Source organism: Cimex lectularius, unplaced genomic scaffold (assembly GCF_000648675.2).
Source record: "Cimex lectularius strain Harlan isolate CLEC.00 unplaced genomic scaffold, Clec_2.1 scaffold41, whole genome shotgun sequence".
Lineage (NCBI taxonomy): Eukaryota > Metazoa > Arthropoda > Insecta > Hemiptera > Cimicidae > Cimex > Cimex lectularius.
This window is the reverse complement of record NW_019393011.1, coordinates 1,252,695-1,278,226: the sequence shown is the minus strand read 5'-3', so window position 1 is coordinate 1,278,226 and position 25,532 is coordinate 1,252,695. Positions and strand designations below refer to the sequence as shown.

The window sequence follows — 25,532 nt, the reverse complement described above, 5'->3', positions numbered from 1 at the left end:
TCAGTCTTTTGCAAGGAGTGTTTTTAAATTTTCATATTGAAAAGAAAGGAGGGAAAAAAGGTGGGGTTGAGATGGGAAGTTGGTGTCCGAGTGGATCGAAGTCACGGTAGCTCAAGTGGTAGAGCAGTGGCGTATCTAGCCGAAGATCGTGGGTTCGAATCCCGCTCATCCCATTGATTTTTTATCTCAACTAAAAACCTTAATTAATTGTAATTGAAAAGAATTTTACATATCAGTATGGGATTTTTTGGAGTATAGGCTATAGAGAGCCAAAAGTTTGGTCATTTATGCTCTTCAAGTTTTTTGTCAGATGACTGTAGTTCCATAGCTTTAGTGATGGGTTGGTGTCTGTACTCACTGAAGATGGCAAAACGTATCTCTTTCTTGGACGTTCGAGGAAAAAAATTTTTTTTTTACGTGGGTTTGCAACAGCAGAGTTCATATCAGCCCTCAGGCTGTCCATGTTTTTTTTTTACCAAATCCCCATTCGTAGGGCTGCTGGAGTCCAACCCGGGATCCTCAGTGATGAGTGCCGTGCCAACGCCTTAATAGTTGTGGCTCGATGCCCGTTAAATTAATATTTAACCACTAAGATAAAAAAAACTGAGCTAAATCCAATGTAAAAATTTAAAAAATAATAATTGATAAGAGTTCAGCATAAACTTAAAGACGGACTTTTTGTTGCAATAAAAAAATTGCAACATTAATTAGAAAAGAGCTGTGAGAGGAAATCTCACATGGAACCAACGGCGTGACCACTAGGTTGTCCATGAGTTAAGAAGACATAATTAAGTGTTAGGTGTAAAATTATAATAAACTTAAATCAATAAAAACTAATTTTTAGTGCATTCAGTTTATTTTTTTATGCCAATCCGTGATACTGCACACACAAAAATAATATTGATTAACATATCTTTTATATTTTTCAAATTTATTTATTAAATGTTCAAAACCTATTATTAGGTTTACCTATTATATATAGGTACCTATTATTATTAGTTTATTAATGCATCTGTGATACAGCGGTCTAGTATAAAATACACATTTTGTCACAATTGAAACAATTTTCAATTAAAACCCAGACTTTGACTTCCAAGGTGCATGTATGAACACACTTGGCAAATATAAACTAAATGCATGCTAGTTTTGATTTTGCCAGAAAACCTTTTCTATTTAATTAGCTGTTTTTTCCTCTGTTACTGAAAAACAAGTAGAATTTACTTTAATTTTCTCAATTAACAAGTTCACTGCAGATGACGTTACAGCGGCATCGGGAGTGAGTTGTTTCACCATTTGGATGACGCTCTCAGTTCTTTAAATCCTTCAAAAAATATTCACTTGAAAAACAAGTCAAATGAAATCCCGCGTTGAACATATTAAACCCAATCAAATCATTGCAAATAAATTTGACATTTATCAAATAATCGCTTATTAACTGAAAACAATAGTATACATTTTTTTTAAAAGTAAAATTTATTTTAAACTATAAACCCTACAATTATACATATAAATAATACAATTTACAAAACAAATATACACGCAATCATAATTTAAATTTGGTCACTATCGTGCTTTAAATTTTGAAATGTACTTTTTACAAATTAAAATATGTCTAAATCAATGCACAATTTAAAAAAATTTAAAATAAATAATAAAACAAATTGGCTCAATAATTTATTTACAAAATCAATTTATATACAAACAAATAAATAAATACCAGTATATATTATGTACAATTTTATGAATTACATAAAACGGGCAAAATGTTCTATAGGAGCTTTTTGTTGTGATTTATTTCTCTAGGTAAATATTATTTTTACATTAAAAATTCAACAGACAACCACATTAAAATAAATTCCATTTGTTGTTATCAAGCTTTGGTAACTTAACTTTAATTTTATGTACATGCTGTTTCAATCTTAAGAATTTAAAACTAATTATTATTATAGTTTATAATATAATATTAAAAATATTAACTTTTTTAATAACTGCGGTTAAAAGGCATCTGCTCGATACATATAATAAAATATATACTTGCTTTTATTAGAGATCTTCATTGATTCTACAAGGTTTATCATCCGGATCAGTGTTTTCACACTCTTGACTAATTTCTTCGTTTTCTTCATCATTATCGAAACCCCAGTCTTTTACAAGTGTGTTGGCTTTCACTATTTCATTTTCTTTAGAATTTTCTGGATTTTGTGCCACGTCTTCCAATACAGGATGGGGATTTTCAACTGGTATTTGGCTGGGAAGGTCGTTTTTCTCATTTTCTATTTGTACGTTACTGACCTCAGGTAATTCATCCATTATCATCGGCGAGCCTTTGTTTTCAACCGTATTTTCTACATTTAAATCACCATCAATTATATCATTTTCTAGTTCATTATCAAAAATAACAGGAGTTTCCAGGCTGATTCTTTGACTGATATTCTGACAACTTTCCGCCTTTTCTTCTAACGTGTCTTCCTTGTTGCCAACGTTGTTAGACGATTCCGGTTCAGGATTTTGCATCTCTTCATTACTCTGTGTGGATTCAATAGAACACGGAATCACCGTTTCAGTTTCAGGGCCTACTGAATAAGGAGTGGAATACATCTGCGCCATATTGTTATCTAACATTTCTGGCACAATGTAATCTCCACTTTCATTTGCGACTACGACAGAATTATGGCCTTCTATAAAGAAATCAGAGTTGCCATCTAATAAAATGACGGCCTGTTGGGGGTCTTGAGGAAGAGCTACAGTAAGTCCTATCGATGTTGCGATTCCTGATGCGACATTATTAAGCGCTTCAGATTCAGATGAAGGAAATAAAGCTACATTTGGTTGATCTGTTAAAATTAATCCTGAAGGTAATTCCACCAATGAATGATCTTGATCGTTTACTTTGACAGTTTCAATGATGGGCACATCAATAACATCCATACTCCTATCCTCCGCTTCGACTTCATCAAATATATTACTACCTTGGTTATTGCTTTTTTCTGTGCATATTTTAATGTGAATGTTGAGATTGTTATTTGTCTTGAACTTCTTTTTACAATGAGGACATGAATTGTCCCTTATGTCGTTTTCAGCTTTGCAAGTGACGCTATGTGCTTGTAAGCTGCTAGCAGTTTTGAACATTAGGTTGCAAACAGGGCATGTCAAATCTTTGGCGGCTTGGTGTGAATTTAAATGTTTGATTAAAAGGCCCTCATTCAAGGCAATGTAGCAACATTGATCACATTTAGGAAATTTGATGTTCTTCGGTGGAGGGACTCCGTGTTTCGAATACAAGTGAAATAAGTGCAAATTACGTTTTGATGCTTTATATCCACAATATTCGCAAACACGCGCATCGACTCTTTCATTATGAATATTCTCTAAATGTTTTCTGTATTCAAAATACGAGTCGAACTTGCTATTTTCTTCTGTACTACAGAATGAACATGTCCAAGAGCCTCCAGAGTTCACAACGGGTTTAGAATTGTTCGATTCTTCAATTTTACATTCTATAACTTTGGTCACTGAAGAAGTTTCTTTAGGCTTCACTGATGACTTTATAACAACATATGAGGATTTCCCATGCGAGGCCTTTTTGGTCGTCATAGAAATTGTATTTGTCTTCTGCGCAAAACCTGGAGCTGTAATTTTCAATTTTATATTTTTATTGTTTTTAACCAACTCTGGATATTTTTTCAATACTTCGGCAATTATTTTTGCATGATTTGAAACAGGTTCTATCTTTTCTACCTTTTCAACAACAAGCGGCTGTACAGACGCAGCCGGTTTTTGAGCTACAGTTTCAACTGGCTTCTCAGGCTCTAACTCATTTTCTTTATCTTTTTCTTCGGGAACAAATGAAAACCTCACCTTTTTATTAGGTGTCGGTGTTGGAGCTTCTGATGGGGGCTTCAGTATCGGTTTCAACTGATTCGTCATCGGTTCCTGAGGAAGGTCATCATCACTATCTCCGTATGTATGAAGAGTTTCAAAATGGCCATCATCATCGTCGTCATCGCTAACTTCTGGAGGTCTTTCCTCTTCTTTATTTTCATTTGACTCTTTATTCTCATCCGACTTGTTAGGTTTAAAAAATTTATTTGGAAGTGTCGCAGGAGTGGACGTTATTATCCGCCGTTTATAAAGTTGCTGTTGGGGTGGAGAAGATGAAGTTGTATGTACAGGGGAGGGAATTACAGGACTCGTTTCATATGAAAGAGATGCAAATGAAGGAGATTGAATCATCATATTGTTAGTAGCTTCATCAACTGGCCAATTGAATCTTGTCGGCTTAGGATCATCATCTTCTTCTAGTCTAAAACAACAGGCATAAATTAAAAAAAAAAAATGTTATTGATCATATATTTGAAAATTACTGTTTTCTCTTGAACTGTCTAAGAAGTGGCAAAGTCGTCCTTGGCCTCCAAATTGGTAATCTTTAAAAATTACAATTTATTATTGTATTAACTATAAATAGCAAAAACCTAAAAGAAAAATTACTTCTTTCCCTCAAGGGCTTTTCCGGTTGGAGAGCTTTTATTAATTTTTGAAGTTGAAGGTATTTTCAATGGAACCCTCTTTATTACATCTGTCTTTGTCACGCCAACTGTTGTCGAGTTGACACCATTATCATTCTTCTGCAAAAATATTTATGCTTTATCATTTTACATTTTTTATATCAACTTTATTACCTGTGTAACAAGTAGTTGGCAAAGAATAGTTATGTTCAAAATTTTCGCAACAGAAAGCAACTGGTTGAATAATTCCGGCTTAAACTCTAGCCTTCCAGAGTATAAAAAACTGTAATAATATCAAAATGTATTAAACAGTTATTTTATTAATTAAACGCAATTTTAACATACTTGATTATTGGATGAACCGCGCTGTAAGGAAGAGTGTCAGGTAATTCAATAAGGTTCCCTTCACTTTCAAGTGTTTCAAAATAAGTCGTACTTGTGTTTAAAATCAAACGATGCACCTTGAAGAATAATAAACGTTTAAAAATAATTCTGATCAAATGTATTAGTTTTATTAATTCACCTTTAATTCCTCTCCAGATTGGAACTTCAATGTAAGGTCACAGTGGTCACCTTTTGCAAACAGAAGCTGTACACGCTGGAGGAAAAATACGGCCCAATTGTCCACTCTTAGCTGTTTTATATTAGGCTTTGTATCCGCTGCCATTTCAAACTTTTTAACTTCTTCTCTGGAAAGTTTAATGCTATATAAATGTAATTTAGAAATATTTATCACTTTGGCAATTTGATGTACATTCTAGATTAACTTAAAACCTTAGGCTTATAAAAGTAATAAAAATGAATTTGTGGTTATTGAAGCTATGAAAATGTATGATTTTGGACAATTGAATTTAAATTGATTTGCCCCAAACAACTAAACGTTGTCATATTTTTAGTATATCTTAATGTAAGCACATATTCGGTTTTGTGCTATAATAATTGTGCCATCTTTTCTGCTCAAATAATTTGTTAAAATTAAATCTAGTATGTTTGCATACTTTTCAGTAGTGACTATTCTTAAGCTCTAAATTGGCATCACAAAAAAATAAATAATACATAGTAATTGTTTATTTAATGCTTATTTCGCCCCACATTTCAGTGCATCTTTTAAATCTATTTTATTTTGATTTATCACATGTACAAAATTGGGCCTATCTCATCTCAAACACTCTGGATCAATGTATGGCCTATCACTTCTTCCTGTCCACCAGCAATTCCAGCTTTTGTAATTTACAATAAATTACCAACAGGCTTCGAGAATCATATATTGGCAGTCCTAAAACTAATTTTTATAATAAATAATTAAAAATGGGACTGCGCTGGTAGAGTCGCTGGTATTAAAGCATCCAATTCTCCTCAACAATGCAGGCAGTTTTGCGTTTACATTCCAGAATTGCTCTTAGAATTTAATGTGAAAAATCATTTGTAATAGTCTAATCCCTTGTCAACAACACCCAAAGGTAGTTTGATATTTACCCTTTTTCTAGTTTATGATTTTTCCTTCTTGAAGGTGGGATAAGTCATCTCAAACAAATCCACACCAGGTTTTATCCACAACGTTTCGTATTTATTTTAATCCTTCCTCAGATGAGTTAATGCAATGGTTAAACAGTGGTCGTCAGTCATTAATATTTTATAACAGTTTATTTTAAAAAAGAGCCAGTGTGGTACATATTTAAGTCTTTCAGACTCCGAACAAACGTTTTAATATTTTGAACCTGACTAGAGTCTAGTTTAACTATTACAATATGATTTTTCACATTAAATTCTAAGAGCAATTCTGGGAATTCTGGACCCAGAACTGCCTGCATTGTTGAGGAGAATTGGATGCTTTAATGACTCTACCAGCGCAGTCCCATTTTTAATTATTTATTATAAAAATTAGTTTTAGGACTGCCAATATATGATTCTCAAAGCCTGTTGGTAATTTATTGTAAATTACAAAAGCTGGAATTGCTGGTGGACAGAAAGAAGTACCAATAACCATACATTGATCCAGTGTTTGAGATGTGAAAGGCCCAACTTTGTACATGTGACAAATCAAAATAAAATAAATAGATTTAAAAAATGCACTGAAATGTGGGGTGAAATAAGTATTAAATAAACAATTACTATGTATTATTTATTTATTTTTTTAGAACAGAAGAATAGTCACTACTGAAAATTAAGCAAACATACTAGATTTAATTTTAACAAATTATTTGAGCAGAAAAAATGGCACAATTATTATAGCACAAAACCGAATATGTGCTTACATTAAGATATACTAAAAATATGACAAAGTTAGTTAAGTAGTTGTTTGGGACAAATCATTGTTTGGGACCTATTATCCCACCTTCAAGAAGGAAAAATCATAAGTTAAACTGTTGAGGTTGAAATATAAGAAAACACCCTTTTTCTAGGTCAGGAATTGGTTGAAATTAAATAATGAAGAGTTCACAATGTAAATAATTACTGGAAATATTAAACTTTAAAAAATAATTAACATAGAACCACAATCTATGGTTAGGGCAGACGCCTATAGCGTATATTTGCGAATGACCGTAATAAATGCAGAATGTGACATTAGAAATGATATACGACCGAGTATCAATGCTACAAATAGGCATTTCTCACATAAATGAGAAGGAATCTAAGATATTTCCACAATAAACCAAAAGGAAAGAGCAGGACTGTGTAATAAAACTAAGAGAAACTTTGGACATAGTATGTATCAGACAATTTGTAGTTTACATTGGAAAGAAAAACTTTCCGCCCACTTGTAAACAATGTTCTTTTTTAATATTTATTTACTTTTAAATTTACAAATCTTTCTACTTTCCATGATTTGAATATATTTTGTCTGGTGAAAAAATACTGAGAAAAATTATATTCTGTACGTACTTTATTTTGCGAGGTGTTAAACCTTGCTGGAATTCAGCAAAATCAGTAAAGCATTGATATATCTTTATTATTATTATTTTAAATTAATTAATTAATTTTTTTTAACGAGGATTCGGAACAGCAGAAGTTATATCAACCCTCGGGGTGCCGGTGTTTTTGAAAAAAAAAGCCCATTTATAAGTATGTCCGGGTTCGAATGCAGGGCCAGGACCTGTATCTTACAGTGATGAGCGCCATGTCAACGTCTAAACCGTTGCGGCCACCGGCGTCCCCATTGATATATCTAAACCTTTTATTTTGCCTGCAATTTATGTAATAAATAATCAAAACTCCTGATTTTCTTGTGAAATTTAAGAACTTGCCTTTTGTAAAGTGATTACGCACTTAATAGAAAAAATATAAGAGCAAACATTTTTTTTTTTTTTTTGAGGGGGGAGAGGGCAATAATATAAAATACACAATTGCAGCTGTCTCATTAACATCCATATTGAAAATGGATTGTATAAAAGAGTTTCTATTTTTTTTTTTTTTTTTTTTTTTAATGTAAAACTAAAAATATTTTTTATAGAAAATTTTCACGGCACCCTTGTAGCACAGCTGGGGTGCACAGTTTGGGAATCACTGGTCTGGTTGAAGGTCCAAAAAAGGCATTAGATATCAAATAAAATTAAAGCAAAAAACCAAGTGAATGGATAATTTTTTGGCATACTGTATTGTATATTGTTTTCATGGCTGTTTAACAGTTTAAGCCAATAAATTAAAAATCTGATATCTGTGCTGATTAATTTACAATATAATTTATGATTTTAAAAAGCTAACCAAAGGGCAAAATAGAACATTTTTCTTGCATTGTATGTAACTTAAGAATTAAGTTAATCAAAAATTTATTATTAAACTATTGTTAAATTAAAAACAGTACTACCGGAATTTGTTTGCAAACAAATGTTCTGACAATGATATAAATACTGATTATGTACTATTTGTCTAGTTGTTTTTAAATTCTCTTGTGAAATACAGTTGTGTGCAGTTAAGTTATGAACAAGCATGTCGTGTGATGTTTCTCTGGAGAAAAAATTACTGGGAAAAATTGTATTCTGCATATATCTCATTTGGTTTTTACTATTTACTAGTTAGTTTAAAAACAAATTATTTTATGAAACAAAAACCGATTGACAGTTATATAGTTAAATTATGACTAAGCATGTCATGTGATGTTTCCCAAGTGAAAAAATGACAGGAAAAATTACATTTGCATATATGTGATATTAAAAAGTTTATGAAAGGGCAAAGTAGAACATTTTTCTTGCAATTTATTTAAGTTCATTAAAAACAGTGTTGAGGTTGTTAAAAAGACATATTTTTATAGTACAACCCTCCACATTTTAATTCTTATGATAGAGTAATAAATGGTATAGGAGAATTTTAAATATATTTTATAATTTAATAGCACAACTTTCTCACGGAAAGAAAAGGTTAATATCATTAAACTAAAGTACTTTTATGTTCATCAAAATCATTTTGAGGTTGTACAAGATTTATATTTTTACAGCACATCCATATTCTTACTAGTATGGCTGAGTAATAAATGGTATAGGGGCATTTTAAATATAATTTAATGGCAAAACTCCCTCACTGAAAAAAACGTTTAAGTCATTAAATTAAAATCAGTACTGCTGAAATTTGTTTGCAAACAAATGTTCTGACAAGGGATATAAATACTGATTATGTTCTCGTTATTTAGTTGTTTTTACATTCTCTTGTGAAATGCAGTTGTGTTCAGATACGTTACGAACAAGCACGTCGTATCATGTTTCTCTGGTGAAAAAATTACTGGGAAAAATTACGTTCTGTGTATATATCTCATTTGGTTTTTACTATTTAGTTTTTGAAAAATTATTTTATGAAGTAAAAACCGATTGGCAGCTATACAGTTATGTTATGACTAAGCATGTCATGTGAAATGTCAGGTGAAAAAATTACATTCTGCATATATGTGATATTAAAAAGTTTATGAAAGGGCAAAATAGAACATTTTATCGCAATTTATTTAAGTTAAGAACTTTATGTTCATCAAAAACACTTTGAGGTTGTACAAGATTTACATTTTTATAGTACAACACTCCACATTCTTACTAGTATGGCAGAGCAATAAATGATACAGGGGAATCTTAAATATGACATTTTATATTTTAACGGTACAATTCTTTCACTGAAAGAAAATGTTTATATCATTAAATTAAAATCAGTACTGCTGAAATTTGTATTTGTTTGCAAACAAATGTTCTGGCAATGGATATAAATACTGATTATGTACTATTTATTTAGTTGTTTTTAAATTCTCTTGTGAAATACAGGTGAGTACAGTTAAGTTGTATACAAGCACGTCGTGTCATGTTTGTGTGGCAAAAAAATTATGTTCTGTATATCTTATTTGGTTTTTACTCTTTACTATTTAGTTTTTTAAAAATTATTTTATGAAATAAAAACCGATTGCCAGTTATATAGTTAAGTTATGACTAAACAAGCCATGTAATAAATGACAGGGAAAAAGCTTATGAAAGAGCAAAGTAGAACATTTTATCGCAATTTATTTAAGTTAAGAACTTTATGTTCTCAAAAACATTTTGAATTGTACAAGATTTATATTTTTATAGTACAACACTCCACATTTTTACTAGTATGGCAGAGCAATCAATGGTACAGGGGAATCTTAAATATGATATTTTATATTTTAACGGCACAATTCTTTCACTGAAAGAAAATGTTTATATCATTAAATTAGCAACAGTACTGCTGGAATTTGTTAGCACACAAATGTTCTGACAAAGGATATAAATACTGGTTATGTACTATTTATTTAGTTGTTTTTAAATTCTCTTGTGAAATACGGTTGTGTACAGTTAAGTTATGAACTAGCACGTTGTGTGATGTTTGTGTGGGGAAAAATTACGTTCTGCAAATGTCTCATTTGATTTTTCCTGTTTACTAGTTAGTTCAAAAAACACTATTTTATGAAATAAAAATCGATAGACAGTATATAGTTAAGTTATGACAAAGCATGTCATGTGATGTTTGTCATGTAAAAAAATGACAGGGAAAAATTACATTCTGCATATATACTATATTAAAAAGCATATGAAAGGGCAAAATAGAACATTTTTTCTTGCAAATTATTTAAGTTAAGAACAAGTTCATCAAAAACGGCTTGAAGATTGTAAGATGTATATTTTTATAGTACAACACTCCACACTCTTACTAGTATGGTAGTGTAATAAATGGTATAGGGAAATTTTAAATATATTTTATATTTTAACGGCACAATTCTCTCTCTGAAAGAAAATGTTTATCATTAAATTAAAATCAGTACTGCTGGAATTTGTTTGCACACAAATGTTCTGACAAAGGAATAAATACTGGTTATGTACTATTTATTTAGTTGTTTTTAAATCTCTTGTCAAATACGGTGTGTTGCTTATGAACAAGCACGTCGTGTGATGTTTGTATGGAGAAAAAATTACTGGGAAAAATTACATTCTTCAAATATCTCATTTGGTTTTTACTATTTACTAGTTAGTTCAAAAAACATTATTTTATGAATTAAAAACCGATAGACAGTATATAGTTAAGTTATGACAAAGCATGTCATGTAAAAAAATGACAGGGAAAAATTACATTCTGCATATTTACTATATTAAAAAGTTTATGAAAGGGCAAAATAGAACATTTTTTCTTGCAAATTATTTAAGTTGAGAACTTTAAGTTCATCAAAAACGGCTTTAAGGTTCTAAGATTTATATTTTTATAGTACAACACTCCACATTCTTACAAGTATGGTCGTGTAATAAATGGTATAGGGACATTTTAAATATGATATTTTATAATTTAATGGCACAACTCTCACTGAAAGAAAAGGTTTATATCATTAAATTAAAATCAGTACTGCTAGAATCGGTTTGCACACAAATGTTCTGACAAGGGATATAAATTCTAATTATGTACTGTTTATTCAATTGGTTTTAAATTCTCTTATGAAATGCATTGTGTACAGTTATGAAAAGGCATGATGTCTGATGTTTGTCTAGCAAAAAAATGACAGGGAAAAGTTGCATTCTGCATAATATGGCATTAAAAAGCCTGTGAAAGTTCAAAATAGAACATTTTCTCGCAATTTATTGAAGTAAGAACTTTACGTTCATCAAAAACGACTTGAGGTTGTATAAGATTTATATTTTCATAGCAAGTCCACACTAGTATGGCTGAGTAATAAATGGTATAGGTGAATTTTAAATGTGATAATTTAATGGCACAACTCTCTCACTGAAAGAAAAGATTTAAGTCATTAAATTAAAATCAGTACTGCTGGAATTTGTTCGCAAACAAATGTTCTGACAAGGGATATAAATACTGATTATGTACTATTTATCTAGTTGTTTTTAAATTCTCTGGTGAAATACAGTTGTGCCCAGCTAAGTTATGAACAAGCACGTCGTGTGATGTTTCTCTGGAGAAAAAATTACTGGGAAAAATTGTATTATGCGTATATCTCATTTGGTTTTTACTATTTACAAGTTAGTTAAAAAAATATTTTGTGAAATAAAAACCGATTGTCATTTGTATAATTAATGTGATTGTTGAAAAAATTACTGGGTATAAACAAATTATGGTATCGGTTTGGTGAAACACAGGAGGAGGTTAAAAAGCCAAATTGGTCGGAATCTTTTAAAACCGAGTCGGCCGTCCAATAGAGGGAAATGAAACTTTACCTTTAGCCGACGAGGCGAAGTCGAGGGCGATTCGTCCCGAGTCTCGTTACTTTTTTAAAATTAAGTCCACATCAGCCGACGACATTTCTCTTTCTGCTTTGGATGGCCATTACCCGTTCTCGACCAGTTTCGCCCGACGCGGCTTCACCGACCCAAAGGTGCGGGGTTGTCACAAAATCCGTCCCCCGATCCAAAACAACCCTTCAACGTAAATCTGACGGACTTTTTTCCTTTAGAACATTTCACTGAAACAAATTCCCTAGCTCCATCTCTGAGTTATAAAATCCAAGTTATTGAACACGGGGTTTCAAGAAGCCTACGATAGATGGAGGCAGAGAGACCTCTACACGTCTTTGGATCTGGTACCAGCTTATAAATTACGGTAAATGACTAATTCTAACATTTTTCATCACTAGCTAGCATATATTTTACTCTAAATCCTACTTCTAAAGTTTCAATTCAATTTTATAAAATTAACTAAACTTCAAAATTTCTTTTTTCTACCCTATTCATACTTTTTTTCAAACACCTAAAATATTCCCCCTTCTTAAAGGCTCTTAAATTTGAAAAAATCTGCCCTAGATTCCCTTTGAAGTTATAATGTCAAGCGTTGAGTGAACGGCGATCATGAACTCAAGAGATGGCTATCACTAGAGATAGTTGCTTTTCTGGGCCACCAGAAGATGCCATTTCTGACGCTCTGACGGCCGAGACCTCTAACACAAACCGTCCAAACTATTTAATGCCATAAAGTAATTAACGCAATAGAATATGTAATATGCTTCAGTATTAACAAGATACAGATGTGCCACTTAAAAAAAAAAAAAAAAAATTGGATAATTCCAAAAAATAATGGTTTTTCAAAAAGTAATATTCCAAAAAATGAAAATAGGTTTATTGAAAAAAAAAAAATTAAAAACAAGATGGTGTTATAAGTAAAAATTGAAATTTACTCAAAGACAATAAAACGGACACTTTTTTGTTGGTTATTTCAAACTGCACGTTTTTTTATTGTTACACTAGTTTTTTACCTGTGACTTTGTCCAAGTGGGACCCTTTTTTTTAATGTATCTCTCTAATGTGATGCATAGTGCTAGTATGGCTTTCTAATAATGTCTCTTTTCTCTTCTTCAGTTCACTTTGGTCTATATATGGTAAAAAATTGCCCTTAGGGATGGAATTTCAAAAAATCCAATTTTTTTTAAATGAGGGTTTGTAACAGCAGAGGTCATATCGACCCTTGGAGTGCTGTTTTTATTTTTGTATTTTTAAAGCTCATTTGAAGTATGTTAGGTTTGAATGCAGGGCTACGGGTTTTGAAACCTGGGACCTTTACCTTACAGCGATGAGTGCTTTGTCAACGCCTAAACCGTTGTGGCCACCTATCCCCCCTATCCTTATTATTATGGGATTGCACTGTCAAAATTTCAGCACTTTAGATCCAGAGGTTTGGTCTATCCAATGTTTGTCAGTCAGTCAACTTGAAGTCAAGGAACTTGAATGTACATACAGATACATATAAACTAACTCTCGTTTTCTAAACTGCCAATATCTCATTGTCACTTCTGGTTGTTATATTATAAATAAATGGACAAGCAGTTCTGTACAAACACACAATCAAAAAATCATCTTCACACTTGCTGAACCCTGTTGAAAATAATCTGGCAGAAACTGCATCCTCAGCGATGTGGTACTTGTATCCTTCAATTTTCAAACACTAGAAGTCTGGTAAAATTTATTCCCTCAGAGTATTTGATTTTCATCAGGGCGGGTTTAAATCCCCCATCCGCACTAATAAATTACTTTCACTCTTGCCACAAAGTAATCGATAATCCTTAGATTATTTACTTGTAATCAAAAGTGAATGGGTTGCAATTTTTGATGTTTTTTAATTAATTTAATAAATCTCACATATTTTTATTTGAGATGGCTGTCTTACATTAACGATTAAAAGGTTTATTTTTACAATTTTGCTGGTATGGAAATTTTCCTGCCTTCCAATTTGTCCTAAATGTATTGTGTGTATGAAAGAAGCATGAAATTTTTGAAGTAGGCCATAAACTAAGCTTCAAAATTATTAAGAAAAAGTATCACGATAGTTCAATGAAGCAATTTTCATTCAAATAACCGGTGGCCTGTTGGGGTAATAGCCCCATTCTATAATTGGAATCATGGAACGATTTATGAACCATACATTATTGTTAATTGTATATGAGTTTTGTTTTCTCATGCAGTTTTCAGTCATTTTAGTCCCATCCAATACAGGAATAGATCAGCGAGTGCAACATGGTATCACATTGAGGGCTTAAAACAGAAATTAAATTTGGACGCTTTGACAACAGTATGGATATGACCTGGTGATCCTCTTTCTGAAGAATGGAATTTCCAGCTATTTCTTCTTAGTAGGTTTGTTAAATCTGTGCACGTCTATCGGTATACGATCAACAAAATTGCCTCAGCATAAGGTTTTTTTTATATAGCCACCAAGGGCTGTTAAAACTGCACAATCTAGTTTTTTATTTTCTGTAAGTTCTGAATGCTCATCTCAGCTTTGGTGGAGTCTGATGTAACTTCCTCCTCACCTGGCAACAAATCTGAAATGAATCCGTGAATCTGCCCTTGTATTTTAAAACAGTAAGGTCCCAATTTCTGGAATATCTTTCCCTGTGGCAGGAAAAAAAAAAAAAAATCAAATGTTGTTATAATTCCGTTTATTGTTCAAGGAATAATAAATTAATTAATACTTCCTTTAACTCCAGACTAATTTGTGGTTCTGGTAACATTGTGGCAGTTACAGTACAATACAGTTTACAGTGCAGTTAGTTTGAATTCCGGCACCGGTCCCACTACACCCACCACCCTTCATATATTAATTAATTATCACCCTCACAATTTTCATAGTTTTGATCATTTTCCTAATAAATTTGAGGTCAGGCCTTTCGTGTAAGCCATCAAGGATGAAAATCCATGTAGCAGATCAGCTGTAATTTTGATTGGAGCTTTGGGTATTCACAATGACATATAAAAATACGTGAATTCATGTACTTAATAAGAATGTATCTGTTGATTCTGATATAACACTAAGACTAAAATAAATAAAATTGTCAGTTTAAAATATGTTCCAGATAGATACTATTTGACACAATTTTATACACCATTGCAGTATATAAATTACCGTTACAATTTGCAAAAATAAATAAATTACATTTGATTAAGTTTAACAAAATATTTCTACTTTGTAATCACTATTTACAGGATATCACCGAACCAAAATTATTTAAATGACACAGCACTTTTAGATAAATCTTTTCAAAGTTTAAAAAACAAAAAAACACGTTATAACATTGAACAGTAAATGTAATTTCACGTCACGTAAAACAGCAATGCATCCAAAACAAATTAAATTGATTTAAAATCAACTTTCAATCTTCGACTAATATTCATATTCCCTCAATATTTCCTTCAGCAGAGTGGTGCTTGGGGGAGCCGTTGTAAACAAACTTCCTACAAAAAAAATACATACATATAAAAAATGTAAATAAAACATAATAGCATACATTTGCCAGTATCATTGCAATTACCAATGAATTTATTCGAGGCTTTGTTTGTTATTATTTTGCAAGAGCCCTTCTCTTTAATTTGGAAGCCGATACAACGGAAACGCTCATCTGTTTTGTACAGATGAGCGGAGTTATGAGGTGTTCCGAACGGGACACCGGAAAAAGGATTAATAAAATCAGCCCAGTAGCCGGCCATCTTTAGTTTATGGCAAATGTCTTGTGCAGCCCACATGAACTAAAAATGCATTTAATAAAATAAAAAATCAAGTTTTCTGTTTAAAATTGTATTTAATTACCTGCTTAGTGAGTTGTTCAATGTCATGCTCAGTTATCTTTTTATGTTTCTTTTGCGAGAGTGAGACAACAGTCAGCTGACAAGCACTAGTGTCAGTCCCTGGAAACAGCTCGGAGATTCCTGAAATAATTTTGCTCAATAAAATAATACTTTTTTTTTTGTTTTAAATATGACAATTACCTTGGCGTAGTAGTACAGGGCATTCTTGAACATCACATTCCAACTCTGCTGCATCAATACCAGTCAACTAAATAAAGAAAAATGAAATGATAAACATCTACAAAAATTTAGTTTTTCTTCCTTACAGTTGAAGGTATGAAGGAAGCTGATATTTCATCATGCCATGCTGGGCCCACGCTGCCAGGGAGGTAAAAGCGAAATCCTTGTGGAGCCAGCAGCTCCCAGTTTGTATGCGTGGCTAGTTGCTGTTTTGCTACATCTAAAACAAAAACATCTGTGAATATTGACAGGTAGAAAACGTGGGCACCTATGATATTTTTAATTTTTGTTATCAAGTATTTCAAGTATAACACAAAATTTATTAATGTTAATACCCCCAAGCCGCAAGGGCTCTGATTGCTTCTCTCAATTGTCTCAATGCCCACTCAGCTACTGCGGTCCCTATGGGGCAAGGTAAAACAACCCCTTCCTTTCACGCTAATAAATTACATTTATTCCAATAATTTAACATAAAGTCAAAACAGACGCACATAAACTCTATATATATTTAAAAAGTAGCCCTGTGGTACTGAATGCTGTCCAATATGCCAAAATATTGTCTAGGTATGTCAAGCCATCTACAATCGAAAAGGTGCTCGACTGTTATTCTATCATTGCATAACAGGCGCCTATGCGGTTGCATGAAGGTGCCCGTGTGTTATGCTTGTATGGCCTATGTGTAATTTAAGTATTTTTATATCATTATTAATTAAATGGTATAGCTTGACATCGTCAGCAAAGAGCAAAAATTTTATATTCTGAGGGAGAAATTCAGCAACATCGGTAATAAAGATCAGAATTAATAAAGGGTGTGTGTGTATTTGCTCAATACTCTTGTGAACATACAACATTCCTAAGATCAATTTTATGTAACCTGACCCTCTTGAATAATAGAATATTATGGATTTGTATAAATTACTTAAAAATTAATTAAACTATTAGAAAAATATGAAGAGCTTTCAATGACATATGTGTTGCATCAGCCATATGATTGTAATAATTGTAGACAATCATTTATGAAGGATGAAGGGATATTTAAAAAAAAAAGAAGTAATAAATTTTCATTTTACATTCTGTAAAATTACAGAATGTGTGGTTAACTGGAAGTGGATTATAACTAATAAAAAAAGTGAATTTAAATTAAGATGACAAAAGAGAGATAGCATCTCTCGTCTTACCTTCTGCTGGGTCGCTGGCTTTTGTGACAATTTTGTAGGTTCCTCTAAAATTTGAACTGCTTTTCCGAGAGTAGTTTGACTTTTGTACGGCTTCAGCCCATTTGTTACTTCCACGGAATTTCAATATTAATTTAGGAAACAGCATCTGCATTTGAAAAGACAATTATGAGTGTAAACTGTGGGCTGTTAGTATGTACTGTGTAGCCAAAGAGGGGAAAAAACGTATGACGTATGTCTGATGATGTTTAATGTCGTAATAAAAATAAATAAAAAGAATAATAAACCAAGTATGTTTTACCTTCTTTTATAAGTCATTTCTCCGATGCAGTGCCTTCTGCATGTGACCCAAAAAGTTTATTAAAGAACAGATGTGCTTTTCTAGATCATTCATTCGGTTTAAAGCTGCTATTTTTCTTTAAATATTTGTAAATTTTCATTAAATGTTTGATCCATTCGAAGTTAGCCAACTTGTAACAAAGAACTTTTGTAAACGTGGCAGTAGCCACATCCTGCAAGTTACACGTATTTCCGTTTGTCATCTTATTCAAACCATTCATAATTCATTCAATTCTGTATAAAAAGTGAATTGAAGCACAAAGAATTTTCGTCATTTGCCTCCTTCAACCCCACCTTACAAAATACCTTATTTTCCTTTAAAAATATTCTTTTCTTAGTCATTCAAACCTATATTCTTTTCTTAGTCATTCAAACCTATATTCTTTTCTTAGTCATTCAAACCTATATATTTTATATGAAAGTAAACGTTATTTATAAAACAAGGAAACATTTAATACAATTGTATTTCTTCAGTTACATTTCATTATGGTTATTTCACTTCAAACACACTATTTAATAAACGTACATAGGGGATATGGATAGGGATAAAAGAGGTGGCCACAAGGCCTTCTCCAGCTTGACCGAGTAGATCTACTGTGCTCCCATTTTTATTTTTTATTTTTTTATAACTCACAGGCCAGCTTCAAGTTGTTAATTAACCTCCATAGCTTTTCCAGTCGCTCTTTAGTGTAACACCTTGCTTGTGGCTTTCCCTGTCCTATTATAAAATGTGTTCTGTGGTCTCCTCTTCCTGGCATTATCTGCACAATACTTCTTCTGCCTGTACTCTATCCGGTGCATGTGCTTTCTTAAGTAGCAGTGCTCTGTATAGGAGTCCAACCAGAATAATAAACACAAATCCACACACACACACACACACACACACACACACACACACACACACACACACACACACACACACACACACACACACACACACACACACACACACACCTCAAAACTTTCCTGAAACTGCCTAAATGCCATAAAAACACTGGGACCTACAAATAGCTAGGTGGGCACTAGGTCATGAGGTAATTTCAGACAATGAGTCAATAGACATGGTGATGCTGAGGATACTAGAAAGCGGGGTTTGGGCTCCCCAGGCACTGCAGCCATCTGGCTTATTGTATTTTTCTAGTTCGCTTGTTCAGTGCAATCAACTCAATCCTTCTTCTCAGAAGTATTAGGTCATTGACTGTTGGTGCTATAATTTCATTCCTTAGGTTTTTTGTATATTGCTAGGTTATGTCTTCATCGAGCTGTTGCTTCGCATTCAAAGTTGGTATGGGTGGCTGTTTTTTTCCTCCTCATTGCATAATCTGCAAATGGGATCATCGTTGTACATGCTCATGTTATGTAGATGTTTCTCAGATGCCAGTGAACTGTTAATAGTTCTATCACTCTTCTGAGTCTGGCCCTCTCCAGCAGTGAGTTTGCCAGTCTTGGTGAGAGTTGGTCAACAGACATACAAACTAAAAAGGGAGCCATGGAACAACTCATAGCTCAAATCCATTTTGTGGCATAAACTACAATGTAATCACATTAAAATGTTAGGGGGTTAATTCAAGCTTGAAGTAAGAAAAAAAGACTGCTCATAAAAACAACCCAGTGGGAGAAAGAAGAAATTTTGCTTAACAGAAACAAATTAAAAACATGTACATATCCTGTAAAAATACCACCTTAAAATGGGACTATCATTAGATGGCCAATGTCGATTACGTCTACAAGGGACTGAGACTATAGAAAATAATGCATCCCCCACAATATCTAGAACAAGGCTGTGATACCTATAGATTTTGATACCATACCCCTGAGAAGAATTCTTTACTTCTTAAAAGAAACCAAAATCTTCCAGGAAAACTATTAACACAGATCAATACAATAGACAAAAGTTTAAGTGGAAAAGAAAGAAACCCCCTATGATTTCAAATGGGGAAAAGAGCCCTATCAAAAGGTGTTCCTTAGAGGATTTGACTCATAGAAGAAGGGTCATCCTCACCCTCTTAAGAATAGGCCATGCCAGGTTGACACTTACTTTTGGACGAAAGTCATTATTTTTCAGGGATGTAGAACAAGGTTGTTTAATTTGTCCCACTGAATTAAAGGGTGTCATTCCTTAGCTCCATATAGAGAACGTGTAGGAATGCCACCGATTGTGAAAATTGGGGTTTGAGTGGGGCAATGAGCCTTTGAGACCTTTGTTTTTATTTTTGGAGGAAAGAGGCTACCAGAATAAAAGGGCTCCTTTAATGTAGCCGGGTAGACATCTTGTGTGTATTGAATGTGAATGTATTTATTAGAGTGAATGTGTAGTGTGCGAGGGTTGTGGAATATTGAATACCCCAAAGATCCTCAGTTAGACTAGTTATATGTTATGGGAAAAGTGTGATAAGAGGAAAATCATGTACCTTAACTGAGTGAATGCTATGTAAATAGTAAATAATGAATGAGAATATGCCTAGAGTTAAAAATCACATGCCTTGAGGGCTGAAATGACATTACTGTTGACAGTCCCTGGAGCCTTACTTTGATACCAGGCCGCGGGGGAGGGGGGGTCTGATCACAGTCCAAATTCGAGAGAAGTCATAAGCTTAATTCTGTGTACATATATGTATACTGTATATGTGTATGGATGAATATACAGAATTGAGGTTATATAAATCAATCAATGAAATGTATTTTATTAAGTTTTAGATATAATAATATAGTACGCATCCATATAAACTTTGAAATTTGAGATGCAAATGAAACCAGGAAAAAATAAACAAGTCTTTATTTAATAAAAAATGTATTTTATTATTTTATACATTTATTATCTTTTGTGTTTAAATATTTTATAATACTGCTTTACCGTGGAGCCCTCATACAGGACAAAAGATTAGGAATTGGTCAAAGGCATATTGCATGTTAATCTTATATTAATCTGCTCTTTAAAGCGTCGTTTGTATCAGGATGACAAAATCTTTTTTTATTTTATTTTTATTTTTTTTAATAGAGCTACACTGCATTTATAAGAACATATTTGATATAATATTACCTTATATTAATTTATTTATTAATTAACAAATATTATTATTTTTTAAATAAAAAGTTATATAATATAAGGTACTTTTTTCTCTAGAATGTAATAATCACAAATATAAATTTGCAAGTTTTGATATTAAAAATGATTAAAAACAAAATTTTGCCTTTTTATCTATGTTCCTTCGTCCTGTTTGGATGGTGGCAATGATGGCTCATTTTTTGAGTCATTAGAACGACTTTTGTCGCCACCTGGAATGAAAACTTTTCTTAGTAAGTTTAATAAAAATTTAAAAAATAAAAAATTACCCGGAATTTTCTTCTTGCATTAAACTGTTTTAGCCTTTCAACTGCTCCTTCCATGTGAGTCTGTTTAGTGCTCTCTCCGTTGACCCATGGATGCAGCAATGCTTCTTTTGCACTCAACCTTACTGAAGGTTTACTGCTCAACATCTGTCATTTATTAATTTTATCAGTATGAACAATCAATAAAAAAATAAAATAAACTAAAAAAGTAGCTTTCTGTTAAATCCCACTTCTCTCAAAAGGTGTTTAACTGAATATGAAACATCTTCCCAACTCGGTACCGACAATCCTGGAGAAATTTCAATATATTCAGATGCATCTGTTTCCGGTTCGAGGCCAAATAGCCTAAATATTAACAAAGAGATGTGTTTTTAGTAAGTAACTTGTCGATGCAATAATAATTAAAAAAACATACATTACATAAAGAACAATTCCTAAACTCCAAATATCACCAGAAATAGTAGGAACATCTTCATTCTCAGGAGCTAAAACATATTAAAATTTCATAATCTTTTACTTTTATATATATATATATATATATANTTAAGTATGGAAGGTATATGATTGAAAAAAAATTTTTAGATTGCCTTATAACATTGTTGATGAAATTTTCAAAAGATGGTTTAAGTTATATTTACTAAATAACGATAGTTGATTAGTTTCAGCAAAAACCACGGATTTTTATCTGAGAATAATTGAGAATTTTTGGGAAAAAAAATTGTAAAGTGGTATGAACTCTTGTCCGCGTAACCCAATGCATAGTTGTTATTAAGCCATCCTCTATACCATATTTTATTATTATTATTTATTTGACTCCAAAAATTTTATATAGCCATTTTTTTACAATATTACATTATTATTATTATTATTGAGAACTAGATATTAGGATATTTTTATACACTTTTATACAATCACACAGTAACACTACTATTTCTAAGGAAACCAAGTTAACTCACGATATACCGCCAATACCAGCGGTTCACTTTTATTAAAATTAATAAATTTTTATATTCACTTATTTTAATTGAATTTTAATTATTTTAATTCACTTTTATTACTTTTTAAGTTCCATTTTCATTCCACTTTCAAAGTGCTGAACTTAATAGAAAATTTGTGTAGAGGTGAATGTTAAAAAGGCAAAGCACACTAAATGCAATATCACACTAAATAATAATGCTCCATACCGAGTAGAATTGCAAAACAGAGTTTCATTTTAATGAACTAACAAAAAATAAAATGTCAAGTGTATTATATAGCTGTGAAAGTAATAAATCACAAAATAGGAAATGATTTTTTTGATAATTTATTTAGAAATCGTGAGATGCGGTCTGGTGTGACGTAGGTTTCAGAAAAACATTTTCTTTATCGTGCCAACGTTTCGATCTTTATTGAGATCATCTTCAGGGCTCAAAGTGTTTGTCTTCTGTGTAATTGTGCCATTCTTGCGTGTTGTGTTGAGTGTTTTTTGATAATGATTTTTTTCAATTTCATATTATACAAACATAATTATTTTTACATTCTTCCTAATAATTAAGTACAGTTAATCAATAATCCAAAGAATTTTTTATAAAGATACACATTTTTTATTCAATTTTCTTACCAACATAAACCGTTGTGTAGGTACTGGGTGTATGACTAGCAAATGAGACGTCCCTAAGTTTAAGAATAGCCTCAGGGTCTTCAGATTGGTATATCAGGCTCTCAGGTCTTATGTCCCCATGGACAATCCCTTTGGAATGAAGGCACTGAAAGAAAAAAACAAGAAAATCAAAATACAATTTGCATGTAAATTTTTACATTTACCTCTAGTGCAGAGAGTATGCTGTGTGTTACATGAGCAGCTTGCACCTCACTATAATGTCCAAGTGTAACTATTCTTTCAAATAGTTCTTCTCCCGTGATCCTCTCGCACAGGAACATAACTTCATCTTTTGTTTCGAAACCCTCAAAAATATGGATCTACAAACAGTTTTCGGTAAGACTAAGGCAATTTGTGAAAAATCATCTAATTACCAAGTTGGTGTGTCTGATTTTTATTATCTGTTCGAGCTGGTTTTTGATCTTTTCTTTATTGACATCTTTCTAGAAAAGTTAGAAAACCTTTTATTTTCATATTTTCAAATGATTAAAACATAATAATGATACCTTATTATAAATTCGGCATGCCCTCTCGGTTTTTCCTTTATAAAGGCATTTGTATACTGTTGAAAACTGCCCTCTGAAACAAAGAAATTTACTTTATTGGTATTGGATAAAAAGAAAAAAAAACATTACATTGAATCTCCTTTTAATTATTTTGAGATAATGCTGTGCAACATATAAATAATATTATGTACTACGAAGAACCATCGTGAATTCAGATAACGTGGTTGTATTTATACTTAAGGAAGAAGATATTTTTTATGCTAATCGCTGAGCTTTAGCAATTGATATTTAAAAAATATTTTTAAAAAAATTGATATTAAAAATGTTTAATTACACTTAGGTCACAAGGCCAGTGATTTTTCAATCATTGGATTTACAGATTTCTGGTTGAGATGACGGGATCTTTATGAGAGCAAAGTATCATCTGCATGCGTGGTAAGGATAGTATTAGATAGGATAGAAATGTCTGATACAGGCCCTAAGGTTCCTTGGTTTGCCCATGCAATTGTGCAATAGCTGGCTGATAGAGACGAACCACTGATGACTTGAAAGTATAGTTGGTTTAGTAGGATTTTAGGATCAAGTAGTAGGTAGAAGGAAGGGCTCTTTTAAGCTTCCAGAGTAACTCCGAGGGCCATCATTTAACGTTTATTCAAATAAGTATTAAAAGAAAAAAATTAAGAGTATGTTTTTTTTAATTTACTTTAAAAAAACCAAGATAAATGATCCATGGTATTGGTTGATTTATGTTAATAAAGCGTTCATAATATTGTAAGAAATTGATTGTTATTATAATATTATTATCTTATTTCTTTGAAGATTAGCAATAGGGAATAGCCGAAAAATCATGGGGAAAACCAAATGAATCTCATCAACCAATGCAAAACACCAGACAAAGATAGTGGCATTTAATTGGATTAGATGGGAATCCTTTACCTATTAGCTGCTACCAGAGCATGGACAGGTCAATTCTGATACTTAACAGTTCTTAACTTGGTCAAATATAATCAAGGAAAAAATAATTTGAGTTTGTGATGTGATTGTTGACAATTGATAACTGTAGAATTGATTTTAGACAAATCCACATTCTGTCAAAGTACTCCAGTACTTGCACATTAGTCGCATATTCGCATCTTCAAGGTGAAAAAAGAGCAGAAGGCTGGTTGCGCATGACTTTTACTTTTTGCATTGATAACACTTCGAATCAGTTATCTCTGATCATCCTCATCTGTTATCACTTAATTTTAATAATAATACCACTTAATAATAGTTGTAATAGCTCTGTCTATCTGTTTATGTCTCTCTCTCTCTCTCTCTCTCTCNTTTTTCCACTCTTTTTCTTCTCTCTCTCTCTCTCTCTCTCTCTCTCTCTCTCTCTCTCTCGCGCGCGCGCGCTTTCTCCCTTTTCTTAACTTTCTCACTTTCTTCCTTTCTCTTTCTCTCACTTTTCTCTCTTTTTCTTCTCTCTCTCTCTCTCTCTCTCTTGTTTTCTCCCTTTTCTTAACTCTCTCACTTTCTTCCTTTATCTTTCTCTCACTTTGCTCTCTTTTTCTTTTCTCTCTCTCTCTCTCTCTCTCTCGTTTTCTCCCTTTTCTTAACTCACTCACTTTCTTCCTTTCGCTTTCTCTCACTTTTCTCTCTTTTTCTTCTCTCCCACTCTCTCTCTTTCTCCCTTTTCTTTACTCTCTCACTTTCTTCCTTTTGCTTTCTCTCACTTTTCTCTCTTTTTCTTCTCCCGCTCTCTCTCTCTCTCTCTCTCTCTCTCTCTCTCTCTCTCTCTCTCTCTCTCTATTTTTCTCTCTTTGCTGTTTATTGTTTTATTCTTTACATAAATAAATACATATTATCTTGTAAATTTATACAAAATTTTTTAAAATAAAAATATCAAAAACGTTTTTCATGTAGTCTAAGTGTAAAAACCAAGAGTCTGCATAAATTGTATGTATAATTGACAAGATAACACGTTAAATAGAAGAAAGGTCCACGAGACCTAACTTTTGCAAGGTTAAATAAAACTTTTAATCAATCTGCCTGCAATCAATTTGTTTTCTCTTTCTCTCATTTTCTTCCTTTCTCTTTGTCTCACTTTTCTTTTCTTCACTCTTGCTTTCTCTCACTTTTCTTTTCTTCTCTCTTGCTCTCTCTCACTTTTCTCTTTCTCACTCTTTCTTACTTTCTTTCTCTCCCTCTCGAGAGAGAAGAAGAATAGAGAGATTATGAGATTTACATAACTCCTAACACATTCCCCGTGCACGTACAAATGAAACTCAAACACACACATACGCACGCACGTGCGCACACGCATATTAATATAATAT

At 32.3% G+C, this 25,532-nt stretch overlaps 3 protein-coding genes across 7 annotated transcripts in view; all 3 read right to left on the bottom strand.

The window, feature by feature from the left end:
• Positions 1–1,671: 1,671 nt before the first annotated feature.
• LOC106663848 (centrosome-associated zinc finger protein CP190) lies at positions 1,672–12,636 on the bottom strand. 2 transcript variants are annotated; one of them, XM_014389004.2, is made up of 7 exons: positions 12,152–12,636; positions 5,029–5,209; positions 4,851–4,966; positions 4,680–4,788; positions 4,489–4,625; positions 4,365–4,424; positions 1,672–4,303 (listed from the first exon to the last, which is right to left on the bottom strand). In XM_014389004.2, the coding sequence occupies exons 2-7, from the start codon at positions 5,170–5,172 to the stop codon at positions 2,044–2,046; spliced, it is 2,826 nt and encodes a 941-aa protein (XP_014244490.1). In that variant the 5' UTR covers positions 5,173–5,209; positions 12,152–12,636; the 3' UTR covers positions 1,672–2,043. The 2 variants fall into 2 exon arrangements, with proteins under 2 accessions (XP_014244490.1, XP_014244488.1); XM_014389002.2 differs by having other exon boundaries at positions 5,029–5,194; positions 12,152–12,635.
• Positions 12,637–14,845: 2,209 nt separating this feature from the next.
• Positions 14,846–17,801, bottom strand: LOC106663851 (methylmalonic aciduria and homocystinuria type D homolog, mitochondrial). 3 transcript variants are annotated; one of them, XM_014389013.2, is made up of 7 exons: positions 17,702–17,801; positions 17,404–17,548; positions 16,312–16,445; positions 16,187–16,253; positions 16,008–16,126; positions 15,733–15,946; positions 14,849–15,655 (listed from the first exon to the last, which is right to left on the bottom strand). In XM_014389013.2, exons 2-7 carry the CDS (start codon positions 17,546–17,548, stop codon positions 15,585–15,587), a joined length of 750 nt encoding a protein of 249 aa, XP_014244499.1. In that variant the 5' UTR covers positions 17,702–17,801; the 3' UTR covers positions 14,849–15,584. The 3 variants fall into 3 exon arrangements, with proteins under 3 accessions (XP_024085558.1, XP_014244499.1, XP_014244497.1); XM_014389011.2 differs by having other exon boundaries at positions 15,178–15,655; positions 17,404–17,705; XM_024229790.1 differs by lacking the exon at positions 15,733–15,946 and having other exon boundaries at positions 14,846–15,655; positions 17,404–17,714.
• A 2,792-nt stretch (positions 17,802–20,593) lies between these two features.
• LOC106663850 (calcium/calmodulin-dependent protein kinase type IV-like) overlaps positions 20,594–25,532 on the bottom strand; it is a 32,221-nt gene continuing 27,282 nt past the window's right edge. For both annotated transcript variants that reach the window (XM_014389010.2, XM_014389009.2), the window contains exons 3-10: positions 23,215–23,287; positions 23,083–23,151; positions 22,873–23,028; positions 22,670–22,814; positions 21,485–21,554; positions 21,300–21,414; positions 21,073–21,216; positions 20,594–21,015 (exon numbers count right to left, since the gene is read on the bottom strand). In XM_014389010.2, coding sequence (XP_014244496.1) covers positions 20,935–21,015; positions 21,073–21,216; positions 21,300–21,414; positions 21,485–21,554; positions 22,670–22,814; positions 22,873–23,028; positions 23,083–23,151; positions 23,215–23,287 — 853 coding nt within the window. In that variant the 3' untranslated portion in view covers positions 20,594–20,934. The remainder of the gene's footprint in view (positions 21,016–21,072; positions 21,217–21,299; positions 21,415–21,484; positions 21,555–22,669; positions 22,815–22,872; positions 23,029–23,082; positions 23,152–23,214; positions 23,288–25,532) is intronic.

Coding starts and splice junctions, on each gene's coding strand:
- LOC106663851 (XM_014389011.2), bottom strand. CDS start 17,554: ATGCAGATGCTGTTTCCTAAATTAATATTGAAATTCCGTGGAAGTAAC. Junction 15,947..16,007: donor TTGAACAACTCACTAAGCAG/GTAATTAAATAC, acceptor ATGCATTTTTAG/TTCATGTGGGCTGCACAAGA. Junction 15,656..15,732: donor AGCCTCGAATAAATTCATTG/GTAATTGCAATG, acceptor TTTTTTTTGTAG/GAAGTTTGTTTACAACGGCT.
- LOC106663848 (XM_014389004.2), bottom strand. CDS start 5,172: ATGGCAGCGGATACAAAGCCTAATATAAAACAGCTAAGAGTGGACAAT. Junction 4,626..4,679: donor GCCAACTACTTGTTACACAG/GTAATAAAGTTG, acceptor ATATTTTTGCAG/AAGAATGATAATGGTGTCAA. Junction 4,304..4,364: donor AGACAGTTCAAGAGAAAACA/GTAATTTTCAAA, acceptor CTGTTGTTTTAG/ACTAGAAGAAGATGATGATC.